Below are 14,451 nucleotides of genomic sequence, written 5' to 3' on the forward strand. Positions count from 1 at the left end.
AGGATGCAGCCTGTGGTTTTGTGTACAAGGTAAAATGTAAGCTGGGGTTTTGGTGGTTCTACAATAAAAAAATTGAGTCTGGAGTTCCATGTGAGGGGAAAAACCTGCAAAGACTAGGTAACCACAGGTCACTACCAGTGGTCAAGTACATTATAACTCAGTAGAGATGAACATAACCCATCCCAGGTTTCAGAGCTTAGATGTGGCTCTGACAAGATAAAGTAAGCATAGCACCACTTTTTTAAAATAACTGGCATTAGAGCTATTACCACCACTTGCATAGTGCTATTCATCATCTGCCAGAACCATTCTTTTAGCAAATGTTCTCTCCAGTCATTAACACATTATCTGTGGGGGACAGCTTCTAAAAATGGGCTTGATGAAAATGTGACTTTTCAAATTGAGGGGTGTTGTTATAGTTAACAGTGCAATCTCTCACTGTAATCACGTCAGCAATGAAAGCAGAAAAAAAAAATGATTCATCTTCAAAACATTTCCCTTTTTGCTTGTTTTTCTCACTGTATGATGTTTCATTGCTAGGAAACACATACAAACTCCTGCTGAGGATTCCCAATAAAAAGCCAGTGCAAGCAGTTATCACCAGATTGCATAATCTTCTCCTCTGCTTAGAACAGCATCTACTTGCAACCGCTATGAGCTGAGGGAGCCAAGCTGTATTTTCTTTTTGCCTCTAAGTGCATAGCCACTGCTTCTCCTGGAAAAATGCATCAGAAGTGCTTATTTTCTCTTCTTTTCCCTACAGATTCAGGGTGATCTTGACAGACAGACCACTTGACTTTAATCAGACAGTCATATTGATAAACCTCTGGGTTTAAAATGGCACTGACATTTCAAGGGTTTTTGTTGGAGGGAGCATGACTCACAAAGCTTGGACTTGAGGGGTTGGCGTATGCTAGCAACATGCAGCTTTTAATCAGCCAGTTCCCAGGATCTGGTGAAGTAGCTATACATCCATGGAAGCCTTTCTCCATCTTTGGATGATTGGCAAATTGTGAGCACTCTCTTCACCCTGCCATCTTCACTGTCACTGTTGGTGATTATTGGCCATGATCACTGACTATTGACACAGTGACAAAAGTGCTTTCTGCTGAAAACTTTCAATGGACCATTACAAGTTCTGTTATAGGGGGTCTCCTCTCCTAGACTACAATTATGAATTACATTAAGCTTTTAATATTTAAGATAAGCTGGAAAGCTTATCCCTTTACTCCATAAAATTGGAACAATAGCTGCTTGTATTTTTAGGGATTATCATGAGGTTTTGTTATGGTTGTTTTTTACTAAAAATCAAATATTCCAAGTCTCCAAACCAGATACCATTTTAACTTTCACAAATAGAGCAAGCACATGAAAACAAGTTGTTCCACGAAGACTGGAACCCCATTTGCTTCCTTCTGATCCTCCTCACACCAAGAATCTTCTCAACCCAGCAGCTCCCCTGTACCTTACACGCAGGCCCTTTGCCCAGATTTCCTGCAGAGACATCACTGCTGCAACACTGCAAAAGCAAGAAGTGCACAACTTGCTGCTCAGGGAACACCAACTGCCACAGCATCAGGATCAGGGGCATTTTAAAGTGAAACAAAGTAACTTCCCTTTTAAAATTTTATTTTTATTCCCTTCTAATAACTTACAGATATGTATCAGTTAATGTTTCATGATGCAAGATCTTAATTGAAACAGGAGAAACACTTATAGATGGAATTATTCATGCCCTCTGTTTTTCCCCACTTGGAGATTCCTGCTGCCATATCTTTTCTGCTTGTTTTACCTTCAAGTCCCATCTGGTCTACCCACTGTTTCAGCTATGCTGACATTTCCAGCTACACCCTCAGTCACTTTTGCCTGAATATCACCTCCTGTGTGGAAAAAGAACATCCTTAAACATTTCTATAGGACATACATTTATTTTAGGGGTGCAGTTATAAGTCATCCTGTTCTCCTAAAGTCACCTAAATCTTTCCAGACATTTAGCAAAGTATTTGCTCTTGCCTCCCACACAAATCCTACATGACCCTGATGCGAAACAGTTCCTGAAGTTCTGGGACAGTACTCTGGCCTCTTTTTGTTTTGTATTCTTTATGCCTTCCAACATACAGGTTTTTTTCCATTACCTGCTTCTTTAATGTTTCTCTCCCTTGCATATTTTCCCTATGACAAATGCATTCTCTACTTGATCATTACTAGGTCTGCATGGGAGCAACCCAAATTTTGTGAGGCAGGCCTAGTTTTGGATTAGAAGGCAGAGCTACCAAAAGATTTACACCTGTTCTGATTTAGGACTTTAGTACAGGCTTTTCCAGGGCCAAGAACTTTCAAAGTACTCCTACACAATAGCAGGTTCAGAAAGGGAGTTTTCAGCTAGGCAGATTTATAGCTTTCAAATATATAAAATCTAGCATCACTGTCCTACCACATCCTGATGTCAAATGATTCATTGGTCTGGGACCTTTTTCTACCTCAGCCTGGTCATCTTCCCAGAAATTACCAGCCCAGGATACGTTTCCTCTGGTAGATTGTGTTTCAAAGCAGGTGGATTAATTCAAGCTGGATCATTAGCCATGAGCTACTAAGCCACATGACCAACTTTTACAGCAAGGAATACATATTTACACTATGGCTTGTAAAAGAAGTTTTTTTGTAAATCTCTGTATAAAGATCATCAGAATCTATTGGAATATTAAAGGTCTTTCATAACAAACTGGGAAGACCCTGAAAAGTGCAAGTCAAACGTGAGAAGCTGAGGCTGGCCTTTAAAGATCATAGAGGAGAGATGCTACAAGAGGAGAGCAGACTGAATTCTGATTCTAAAAACCTTCAACCTACTGCTAGACACCATTCATGGGGAACATTGCTGAACTTCTGTGGATAATGATTCCCCTTCTAAGTCTTAAAACACACTATATACCAGTGCCTTCTTGAAAAAATATTAAACTATGAAAGCACAACATAGGTGATAATAATTAATTTTTCCATATGGATATGACAATGGCATGTACCTTAGAGGGTGTGCATACCAAGGAGAATCAGTAATTTAGTAATTGGTTTTGTTCACACTACTGAAAAACTGTAATTTTTTGTTAAACTTGTAATTGATCAAGCTGAATACTTAACACTTTTAAAGTACTGGAAATAGGAAAAAATCTATTTTATGCTGCTCTGTTGCATATTTTGTTAGAAGAAACAGCTGAATTTGGGACCTGCAGCTTGGTGAACACAAAATAATCACATTCAGTTCAGGCAAAGCAAAACCACAGCAGAGCCATTTTCTTTCTCATGTTGCCTAGGCTTGGGGAATTACTCGTGACACAAGTCAGAATAGTCATGGGGTTACTCTAAGCTGAGACTAGTTGCCTACCAAAACATTTCCAAAAGATTCTTCTACCAGGTGAGAATTATGGTAATTAAGTGCACTGTTCTGGAATACCTGCAGCTCTTCTAGACTGGGGGTCATTAGTTATGGGGCAATCCCAGCTTGATACAGGATTTCAGCCATTCTTGCATAAACTACTCCTTCCTTAAGGAAACATTGAAGTCACCGTGTACCAATATTATCACTTGGATCTAGCCTAATAGTTTTATTTTACAACAGAACTGCTGAGTCATTGAAAAGGACAAGCCAAATTCATATCAGACATGTTGTAGAATAAAATATTTTCTTCTGCAGAATAAATGTCAAGTAAATATCACTTAGGACTGAAGGCAGTTGGACTGGAATGTCTGATAACTCTTGGAGCACAAACAGGGACTTCTAAAATATCAGGAATTCAGCAACATGATGGAAAACTTCAGCCTGAGTGAAGATGTACATGTATATATATATATATATAATGAAATCTGACTGATTTACACATAAACTACACCTGGCAACACAAGAAATGCAGGAATTTTTTGACAAAAACAGACAGGTCTTTTGTCTACAAATGCCTTGACTTCTGGATTCCTGGCTTCACAGGCATGCAATTCAGTGCAGCTGTGGCCATCCCACAGAAAGCAATGAGCTGGGTGTTATTTGAGTATGTTCTCAGCAAATACTGTCTGAGAGTCCTGTCCTCTGAATAGTTACAGTTTGACAGCTGCTATTTATTATGAGAAAACCAGCAACTGTAAAGCTGTTTGTTACTTTATTTACCTGAAGCTAAGCAGCAACCATAGTGCTACAGTATTAAAAGACAAATTTTTCACTTAGAACTTCTGACCCCAAATCACTAGGGACCAAATCGTCAGATTGCTAGCCATTAGTTACCAGCATGTTTTTAATGTCTTGATCCCTTCTAAGATTAAGCACTATTCAAAATTATTACAAACACTATATTCCTGGAACTGGGTTAATAGAGAAGAATGCTGATTTTGCATAGAAAGCTTTGCAGCTCCTACCTGTAAAGTGCTGATGTGAACAGGAGTCCCTGTGCCATTCACAGTGTTCTTCTTGGCAGCATTTCCACCCTTCCCTTCTGCTTGCTCTGCCTTGGCAATCTTCGCTTTTTCAGCTTCAATTCTCTTTGGATTGTTTAGCATTACCTGAACCACAGCATATTCCACCAGGGATGCAAACCCAAAGAGAAGGCAAACAATCAGCCAGACGTCTAAGGCCTTCACGTAAGACACTTTGGGAAGTTCAGCAGCAAGAGTGGTACATTCAGAAGCCAAGCTGAGCACTGAGAAAATACCTACAAAAAGAGCAAATAATATATTGAATAAGAAAATTTCCCTTTAATCACACTGGTTTTGCTCTTCCTCTGAGACAATAGCGAATGATGTTTTGCAACAGTGAATGGGACTTCACAATGCGGTTGGTGCAGCAGGTGTACAAAGTGCACATGCCTTCAGCTAATGAACAAGTTAAACAAGTAGGATAGTGCAGTTAATGATGAATTACTAATAATGATTACCTTCATTTTCTGAACAGAGAAACAAGTAAGTGAGGCCAAAATGGTTGTTAAGGTTTTCCTGTCCCATCACAGAGTTGGGAAATGGGCCTTCCAAAGACTTATCTTACAATGTGCATCTAATTCTGGGAAGATGGAAGTCCTTTAAATTAGAGTATCATTGTCCCAGAAATCTAAACTGTGCTATAGCAGGAGCAATTATCTGAATGAGCTGTTCACAAGTGTGATATTCAGACCTTAGGTAAAAGGGAAGTTTTTGCTGACAAGCAAATCTGTACAAGCAAATCAAAAAGCCTCTGTTCCCAATTCACTGAGAAGATGAAAACATGGAGGTGACTGAGGGTCACAATCATTCCCTATTTGAGCTTCCAGGATCTAGAGGAAGCTTTCTAGATAAAGGCATTTCATGAAGCCCTTATCGTGAAAAAAGCCCACATGTGCAAAGGCTGTTAGAAGGTCACACTTATCATGGATTTCACCAAGCACTTCCCCTAATAAGGCTTCCAAATGTCACCATCAACACAGGCTTCATGTCACAAAAGACAAAATACAAGCTTGACACCAAAGAGAGATTTCTCACCAGCTCCTGTGAAAATAGTAGCATAAACAGCTACATTTGGAAAAAGCTAACTTTAGAAATAGCTGTCACGCAGTTCAGTCTCCAAGTTCAGAATGTCATATTTTGGTTTTGTGAATGCTAATGATAAATGATTGTTTGTGAGTGGGAGGTTTAATGAAATAGAATTGATGTCCATAAAAAATGTTGGCCAAAAGGAGTCTCAACTATGTTTCTTATAGGACACAAAAATTTTTTGCATTCACAGACAGATGATTTCATTCAGATCCATTTTAAGTAACTGAGGATGTGAAAATGTAAATGAAAAGGAAACTATCTGTATTGATCTATGAAAATATTCATTTCTACTTGATCGCAAACAGCACATTCTTTAGCTACTGCTCTTATTTGAATTTCAATAAGATTGATATGATATTTTATTTAGCATTAATCTCAAATGGAAAATTCACTAGCTCTTAGAACACTGAAGCATAGAGTGTTCATAAAGTGTGATTCTAACCCACAAAATTTTGTGATGCTTTATTTAAAAATGTGTAATATCAATGAAAAGCTGGAATTATGTTTTTGTCCATGGGGATAATAAAGAATGACCCATTCTGTTATCTCAGAACAGAATGGTACAGCAAATTCCTTACTGAATCCTCAGTGTACACTCTGGCTTAATTTCCCTCTACTGTATCTGAAGCATTCACATACAAACATTCCCATAAGGAGAAAAAATGAGCATAGAATGCTTTACTTTAAAAAAAAAAATATTTTCACTTAGCAACACCTGCAGACTGGGGATGAACACTAATTATGGATCACAATGAATTGCATTAACAAGTAAAAAAAAAGGCCATACTGCCTCTTACTGTATCTAGGAGATATTTGCCTGTTTCCAGCATTCTGTTCATGCTCTAACAGTAAACTGTACCAAGTACCATGCTTGACTGATGAAGGGCAACCTCTATCCTTCTCCTGAATAACCAAATTAGCCATTAATACAGACTGGCTCAATGTCTTGGATATAGTATTTTTTTCCTACTGACTTTAATGGTTTTACTATCATAATATGTGATAATTAATATCATGAATGGTGCCAAAAACATTTGTAAACACACTTTTTAGACCTTAAAATACTATACCTTACAATCTTGGATTGAACTCTACAGAACTAACTTATACATTCTAGCTGAAAAGATTTTTGTGGAGCTTTTATTAACATGTTCAGTAGAGCACTGAGGCCATGGTGACCAGCAGCTAATTTCCTTTTGTGTGGATTCCTACATGAAAGGTTCACTTTCAGAGTCTAAGAGACTTCTAGGTTTTCAAGGTACAATAAAGTGAGACAGAAGCACAGAAATATTCCACTCAGCAACCATTTGCTGCCTGATGAATATTGTCATAGCCTCAGAGACCCTAGTACCAGAATGTAAGCTGCACATCGGGCAGCAGCTGTACTAGGTGCCTACTTATCACAATCCAAAGCTTAAGGCTTAAATGTAAGTGAGGAGCATGAGTAAATAAACTGAAAGATTTGAATTAGCTTCTTATCTAATAAGATCTGAAACTAGCCACTAGTACACTTGGGGCTACATATCATTTACTTGAAACACAAATGTTAATCTTGTTCTATTTCAAGGTCAAGGATCTCAAGGATGTCACTAGATGAATTAGTTTGTTGCTCTCCTGAAACTGGAGAAAGACAAATCTTACCCCAGTGACAGTATTAATAAGTGTCATACTAAATACTGACTCAACTAAGGCGGTGTCATATTTACAGGTTTTTGCTTTTCTGGAGATTAAGGAAAAGTCACACAGCCAGGCCAATGGCTAGTATCTTTGAAAATTCATTAGTTCAGAAATGCTAATTAGTTCAGAAATGCATGAAAGAAGCCAATAAACACTTACAATGAATGAAATAAATAAAGAATAAATAAATATGTATATTTAGTTACAAATACATCCACTATACTTAAATCTATGCTAAGACTCTTATAAATCTAATATGTCTTTAATAAGCCCATCTGGTTCACTATTTGAAGCACAGGATTATAAAATTGGCAGTACAGCTTGGTTTGATTCTAGTTTTCCAGTTCCTCTTTCATTCTTTTTAATTTAATGCATGTTACATTTTGCCCACCCTTTTTGTCTTCAAATGTTCTCCTAAAGTTTTGCATTATATAAGGCAACCTCGCAACTTTTCAAGGTAAAATATTATATTTGTTACTTGCCATGAAACAAATACAGATTGAGACTCCTCCCTAAGTAACTATTTTTTAAATGTTAAAAGAAAAAAAAAAAGAAAAAAATTTAAAAGGCTGCACAGGACTCATATCCTGTGGGGGTGTGGCAGTTCCAGTGTGAGTAAGAGATTTGTGACCAAGGCAGGCAGCTGGAGGGATACTGCAACTGCACCACTGGGGTATTGGAAACAGGTGCACTAAACCTTTTGGGAGATAGCAAAGATTTGGAAAGTATGGAGGGAGATTTGGAGAGGGGGGAGTGCTAGGGAAAATTGGAGCTTTGGGAAGCCAAAACATGGGAAAAGGAATCCAAATAGGAGAAGTGTCAGGACCCAGGAGCCTGGCTCTGCATATCACTGAGCTCTTGGGTCGGCAGGTTTGGCCATGCCAGAGCCGTAGTCCTGTTTACAACCCAATTAGTCAAGATAATATTGTTACTATTAAATCTGTGTCCTGCTATTTCATAATAAATGAAGGGCCTGCCTACTGTGTTCTGCTGATCAGCATGACTGCATGAGCCTGAAGTACTCTCATGTAGTGAGTGTCTAATGAAATAAAGCCAGTCAGGTAACAGGAATGCTAGCTCTTTTCCAAATATAGTTTCTAATAATCTTCAGAAAGATTTCTCCAATAGGTAGGTATTACGAGCCTTACTTATTATCCTGTTTTATTGATTACGCAAATGTTGAAATTCCTGTAAACTGAATATTGCCAGTGTTTGCAGCATCACCAGTACATAGATGGATCAAATTTGTCCAGGCTGAGAGGAGAGGAGACAATGTCATTGTCACCCAAATGCTGGAACTACAATCAAATGAAGTCTTAATGCCAAAGTGGAGTTTACAGGACTTGGAGTGAGCAGATTTCAGTGAAAATGATGAGAGGATAATGGAAGTGAAGTTGCTTTCAGGGTCCAGTGTCATGTAGCCAAAGCAACTGAGAATGGCTCAATGGTGCTACAGTGGATTGTGACAGTACGTGAAAACGCAGGTTACCCAGTGGGACTCTTGCAGCACTTGCATCAGGATTGATCCAAAATGACAGCCAGGATAGAACAACAATTAGCAGTGTAGGAGCATAAACACCCATCATGTAAAATCCAACTTGTCTTCTTAAAGTGAAGATTACTTCTACACAAGTGTAATAACCTTTAAAGAAATAAATGCATTAATGTTTCATGTGCTTTGCAGGTGAACCTCTGATCCATATCTTCCAGGTCTTTTTCTGCTTAAGAGCAAAAGTTCAATGCTTTGATTTTCTTTATAATGGTAAAGAGATTAATTTGAAAAAAAAATTCAAAACACAGATTTACTTAAGCATCAAGTGTGGTTAGGCTGTGGTGCTCTGTGCTCTGTAAGGAACCTTTCCACTTTTCAAAGCAGCAGGAGGCTGGAGTGACTCCCAGCTTGAGGCTTCTTCAAGATGCAGTTCAGACAAAACCGACAGAGTCTGGAAGTCCTACAAGCTTAAGCTCATCTGAAAATCCCACTTAGCATTATTTTTTGCAAAAGATGAATTAAGAAATATTAGTCCAGCAAGTTTAGAATGAAAAGAGATGTTCTGAATTTGGCTCTAACCAAAGATTTCCCCAGTACTGAAATTTGGTACAAATTTCTTCTAAAATTGGTAAAGACATTTTAAAAGAAACCCTAGAAAAGCTACAATTTTTTAAAAACAAGGAACAATGTACCAAATCTTTTAAAATGAGCATCTGAAGAATACAAACTTCAGAAGATTTTTAAGACAAATTCAACATAAAAAGTTGCAGTTACTAGATGTTTTACTGAGATAACAAATGTATCAAGAAGTCTGAAAACCAGAAAATAATTTCTATCCATATTTTCACTCAATTAGAAGAACTGGAATTTTTATATTAAGAATAACATAACACTGTTGGAAAAAAACTGAAAATTTTTCAAAAACTAATCTATCACAAGAAAAAGGCATTCCTATTTTATATTACAACAACTTAAAAATTCAAATCAGACTGTATTTATTGATCCAGTTGGTGAGATACTTATTTAGAAGACAGAATGTGTCAAAAAGTTCTCCATTTACCTTCCATATTGTATCAGTTAAGTGTTGTACAATGATACATCATTGTAAATGTGCTGCTTGGGCGTACAGATGCCACAACAAAAGTATAAAACATTAAGGACAAACATCCTTGTGTAGAAGACACTATATTGTATTTTATAGTTCAGTCTATCATCTCCAGTGATCAGTTGGCTGAAAAATGTTCCCTCTATAATTTATGGATGGATTCCAGACACTTCCAGGTTTTGTTTTCAACTGAGAGATGGCCTTCAAAATTATTATTTGTTTGTGTTATGTAAGAAATGCATTTTGCATGCCTTCATTTGAATAATAATTCATCAGAAAGAGTATGGTATCTATTGCCCTCACCATTCAGCTCAAAAGGACCTATCTGATCTGTCATAAAATTGATGAATAACAGGAAATTTGCAAATATAAATATTCAGTGTATTGCTACAAAAGCAGTCCTGATTTGCTGAGCCTCTTTCAACTTAGGCAGGTATTATAAACATATATATTGATGGAAATAGGCAGTAAAGATTAAGGGTTTTTGCAATTGTCAGGGAACTCCTACATAAATGATAATTTTGAAAATCTGCTCCTTGATGCAAGACTTTTCTTGATTGTCCGACAAAATTATTTAGCTCTGTGTGGGAAATCGGCTGTTAAAGAAGAACCTTCAGCATAAGAATTTTCAAATAAATAAAAAAATGGAGCATTGAAAACAGCCTTTAAAAATATTTCATTGTACTAAATATTCGACTCACATTACTGAAATATTAATTCTGGTTTTAGGTATGAGATTAAATTGAGATTCTTAACAGAATGGGTTTGTAGTAAAAGAATTGTGAAAACTTTCCAAAATGCTTCTCTCATGTTCTTTCTTTAATGTTAATACACACACAGAATATTAATATTTTTCTGAACATTTTGCACCATATCATTTGTGGCCATAAGCTGCTGAAACTTGAGAGAGCACCACTGATTTTCTTTGTGTATAATTCTTAACCATTTTTGTTTAAGGTTCCTAAAAATACCTGAAATATCTAAATATTTAGTTTCAGATTTAGGGCACACCTCAATCACAGTAGAATATAACTTAAAATTTTCTCATTTATATGAATTTCATTTGGGAAATGCAAGATCCATTCCTTTAATTTTTCACTAATTTATGGACTACTTTTTTCAGTAATTTCATTTTTTAGTAAGGAACAAGATATTTTTCTCACTGTGAAGTAAGGTTTTGCCATATCCTGGATGCCATCACTGCTAACTGCTGGATATGCTTTAAAAAAAATCTGAATTTTCCTGAAGAGAGCTTATTTCTTATTATTTACAAATTATAAATAACCTGAGATGCTGAATTATGTTCCTAGGATGATATCTCACTCATTTTGCAGTTAAAAACCAAAGCCCACTTTTATTTTCATTATCTTTTCAAAATAAATTCTTAACTCTGAGATCTGCTAAGGTTCCTTGAGATCTCTCCAGGACTGGAATGTACCACAGGAGCAACTGCAAGTAACAGACCCTCCACTTCAGCTGAATAGGCAACAAGAAACTTGCAGAAGGTCCTCAGAAGCTGCAGCACCACAGACTTCCCAATTAAGTTTTAATGGAAGATTTATTCCCATGATGTAAAAGCACTGACTAAAATACAGCTGCTCTTATAGAAAGTCTTGTGGTTGTCAAAGCATGTAGTTTGTATATAATCGTAGGCAGGAATCAATCATGGTGAAAAAGGCAAATCATTAAAAGCCAGAGTACAGAAACCATTGGAAAAATTTGTGCCAACATTACAAAAATAATAATGGGAATAAATAAATAAATAGAGAGCTGAGCATTGCAGGCAGCTTTCAAAAATGACAGAATTTCCAGAACATTCAGAGAAAGGAAGAACCCACTGGATGAAGCATTTGGAATGACAGTCTAGTACTAGCCACTTACGGAACAAAAGTCTAACCATAAAACCAAAATTTACCTACTTTGCTGCAACTGAGATGATTCTGCATGTACATTCTTTCAGAAAAGTTTAACATTTACAAGCAAACATGGTATTAGGACCATAGAAATAAAACAGTGATAGTAAGATCATGATATCTGCAAGCAAAGCTAAGACAAACATTTAATCTCTTCTTCAACTTGGATATTTATATATTTGACCTAGTGTGTCATTATCACATATTAAACTTGCCATTATATGAACCAGTCATTAGTTAAAAGTAATCTATTTCATCCCAGGAAATGTGACATGTGGACTGGAATATTAACCATTAACTATAAACAGTAATTAAAGGAAGCATAGAACTTTTTATCAAGGAAATAACTTACATTACCTACCTGTGCCTTTGTAATACTTGGTACAGTTACCATATTCAATATCCTCCTTTTTAATATCAAACTGAGGCAGAGCAATTTTCTCTAGCTGTACAGGATCTCCAGACTGCCAGATAAACCGTAAATCATCAGTTGTGTAACCAACTACAAGACAAAATAATAATAATAATAATAATTGTTTAAAGATCCACCTCAATCACAGTAAACTCTGTGAAAACCTAGAACATATGTATTGTATATCTTTCAATATTTTTCTTTTTATTTCCTGTTCAAATAAATAAATACAAAAATTAAATAATCTGCAGCTGCATTTTTATGTAGGCTGAATTTAGGACTTAGTGGGTGAAACATTACATTATCAGCAATATTAGGATGACTAACAGGTATTTGTTATAGGGTGTACTTTTCAAACAAAGAAGGCAAAGCTGTATTTTCCACAGCTTTCAAGCCTCCATATTCATTCATACTCTACTTCAGCAAAATATGAAAAAGATTAATTTTAAACAGTACTTATGAGTCTAAGTAACTTCTAAAGAATTTAACAACTCAATTACCATGATGAATCTTGCTGTTTGTGCAAAACAACCACACTGCTTATTTTCCCAGACTAAAAGCTCTGATTCATGACAGCATTGCCATTCACAAAACACTTGCCCAGAAATTAGAGCAGATGTACAGTCCTACAGAAATCAGCTCAGTGCCTTCCTGACCCACTGAGTACACATAGACCTCAGCAAACCTCTAAGTGCCCAACTCATAATATATACACCAGCACCAAGTGAGAGGCAGTGCAAACTAGACTCACAATATTCAAGAATAAAACAATATTAATTAAATATGCATAATCAGAATCATGATTTACAAGCCATTTCTTTGCTACCTTCTGTTCATTAAAGATTAACTTAATTCAAACAGAGATAATGTGTGTTAGATGGAAACGCAGATGAAGAAACATAAAAAAGATGGAGTTGGAACGCATCATTTTGCAGTTCAAAGCCTGAGAAAAATGTTTAAAGAGCCATTATTTTTCTGGAGGCATTAGATTGTTCTTTTTAATTTTTGAAAAACAGCTGTGATTAAGAAAGTGAAACTGTTCATAAATGATGTCTTTATGATTCACAATAATTTAATAAAAATCACAATGTTTCAAAGCTTCATAATATAATACACTATGAAAAAATTGTTTTAATGTTTCATTCATAAAATAATTTTCACCCCATTCTAACACACACTATATCAGAAAACTGCCAAGATCCTTTATGATAACAATTACTGGAGACTGAAAATTGTGTCTACAGAGAATATGTATAGAGAACTGGGGATTATAACTGTGGATATGAGAACATCTTAGTAACAACTAATGGCCTTTTTTGATTTCAAAGTTTAGCAAGTAAAAACAAAATATTTTTTGGAAAACAACCTAATAATAAAATTGGCAATGGCTAGCAATAAAAGAACTGGAAGGACAGATAGGAAGTCATGAGTACGTTTCTTACTTTTGATAGCTGAATTAAAAGCTAGAAGAAAGTTTAGTGCAAAGTCTTTTCAAAGGAGAAAATTCACTTAAAATTTGAGTATATAATTTTAACATTATTTTTTAACAAGTAGTTTATCCTTGTATTACTACACCTTTCAACACCTGCAAGGAAAGTGGACTTTCTGGACTGAGAAATCTTGAGTGAACTTCCATTAGTATTACTAACTAATTTCAGTTTAACCCGAAACTGATCTGGGTTTCCATAAAAGTTTACTTCAGTGATGTACTTTGTGCATCGCTACATAGTAGTGACGAACAAAATTACTATGGACATACTAAAATTCTATAGATAAATGCTGCCAATCAAAACCTAAATTGTAAAATTCTATTATTATTATTATTATTATTATTATTATTATTATTATTATTACTACTACTACTACTACTATGATTACTATTACTATTACTATTATTGTTGTTGTTGTTATGTTTGTTATTGTTATTTTTATTGTTATTGTTATTGTTATTCGCCTTGTCCATGTTGTGGTACCCTGCCCAGCTTTGGTTAACCTTACTTTTTCTTCACTTGTGACTTTCTTTCCCTAACCTCACGCCTCCCACTAGATCTGCTGGAGTAACAGCTGAATGAGTTATTATGTTACAGAATTAACAGACTGGAACAGGTCATCTTCCTTGTCTCTGCTTCATGCTTATCCTCAGGAAAACAGAATTACCATCAGAGTGGGATCACCAAGGATTAAACTGTTGGAAAAAGCTGTAGAGTAGACACCTGCATATTTGGGGCAAGGAAAGGAAGATGGATGTCAGAAACATGTTGTTGGCAACTTCCAGCATGGCATGAATCCCTTCAGAGATGTGACCTGT

General features: G+C 36.0%; 1 protein-coding gene across 2 annotated transcripts in view; it reads right to left on the bottom strand.

Moving 5' to 3' along the window:
- Positions 1–14,451, bottom strand: part of GLRB (glycine receptor beta) — a 59,804-nt gene that overhangs the window by 19,140 nt on the left and 26,213 nt on the right. For both annotated transcript variants that reach the window (XM_021539575.4, XM_021539574.4), the window contains exons 7-9: positions 12,093–12,233; positions 8,711–8,863; positions 4,399–4,691 (exon numbers count right to left, since the gene is read on the bottom strand). In XM_021539575.4, the coding sequence (XP_021395250.1) occupies positions 4,399–4,691; positions 8,711–8,863; positions 12,093–12,233 (587 nt within the window). The remainder of the gene's footprint in view (positions 1–4,398; positions 4,692–8,710; positions 8,864–12,092; positions 12,234–14,451) is intronic.

Source organism: Lonchura striata, chromosome 4 (assembly GCF_050655825.1).
Source record: "Lonchura striata isolate lonStrDom1 chromosome 4, ASM5065582v1, whole genome shotgun sequence".
Classification (NCBI taxonomy): domain Eukaryota; kingdom Metazoa; phylum Chordata; class Aves; order Passeriformes; family Estrildidae; genus Lonchura; species Lonchura striata.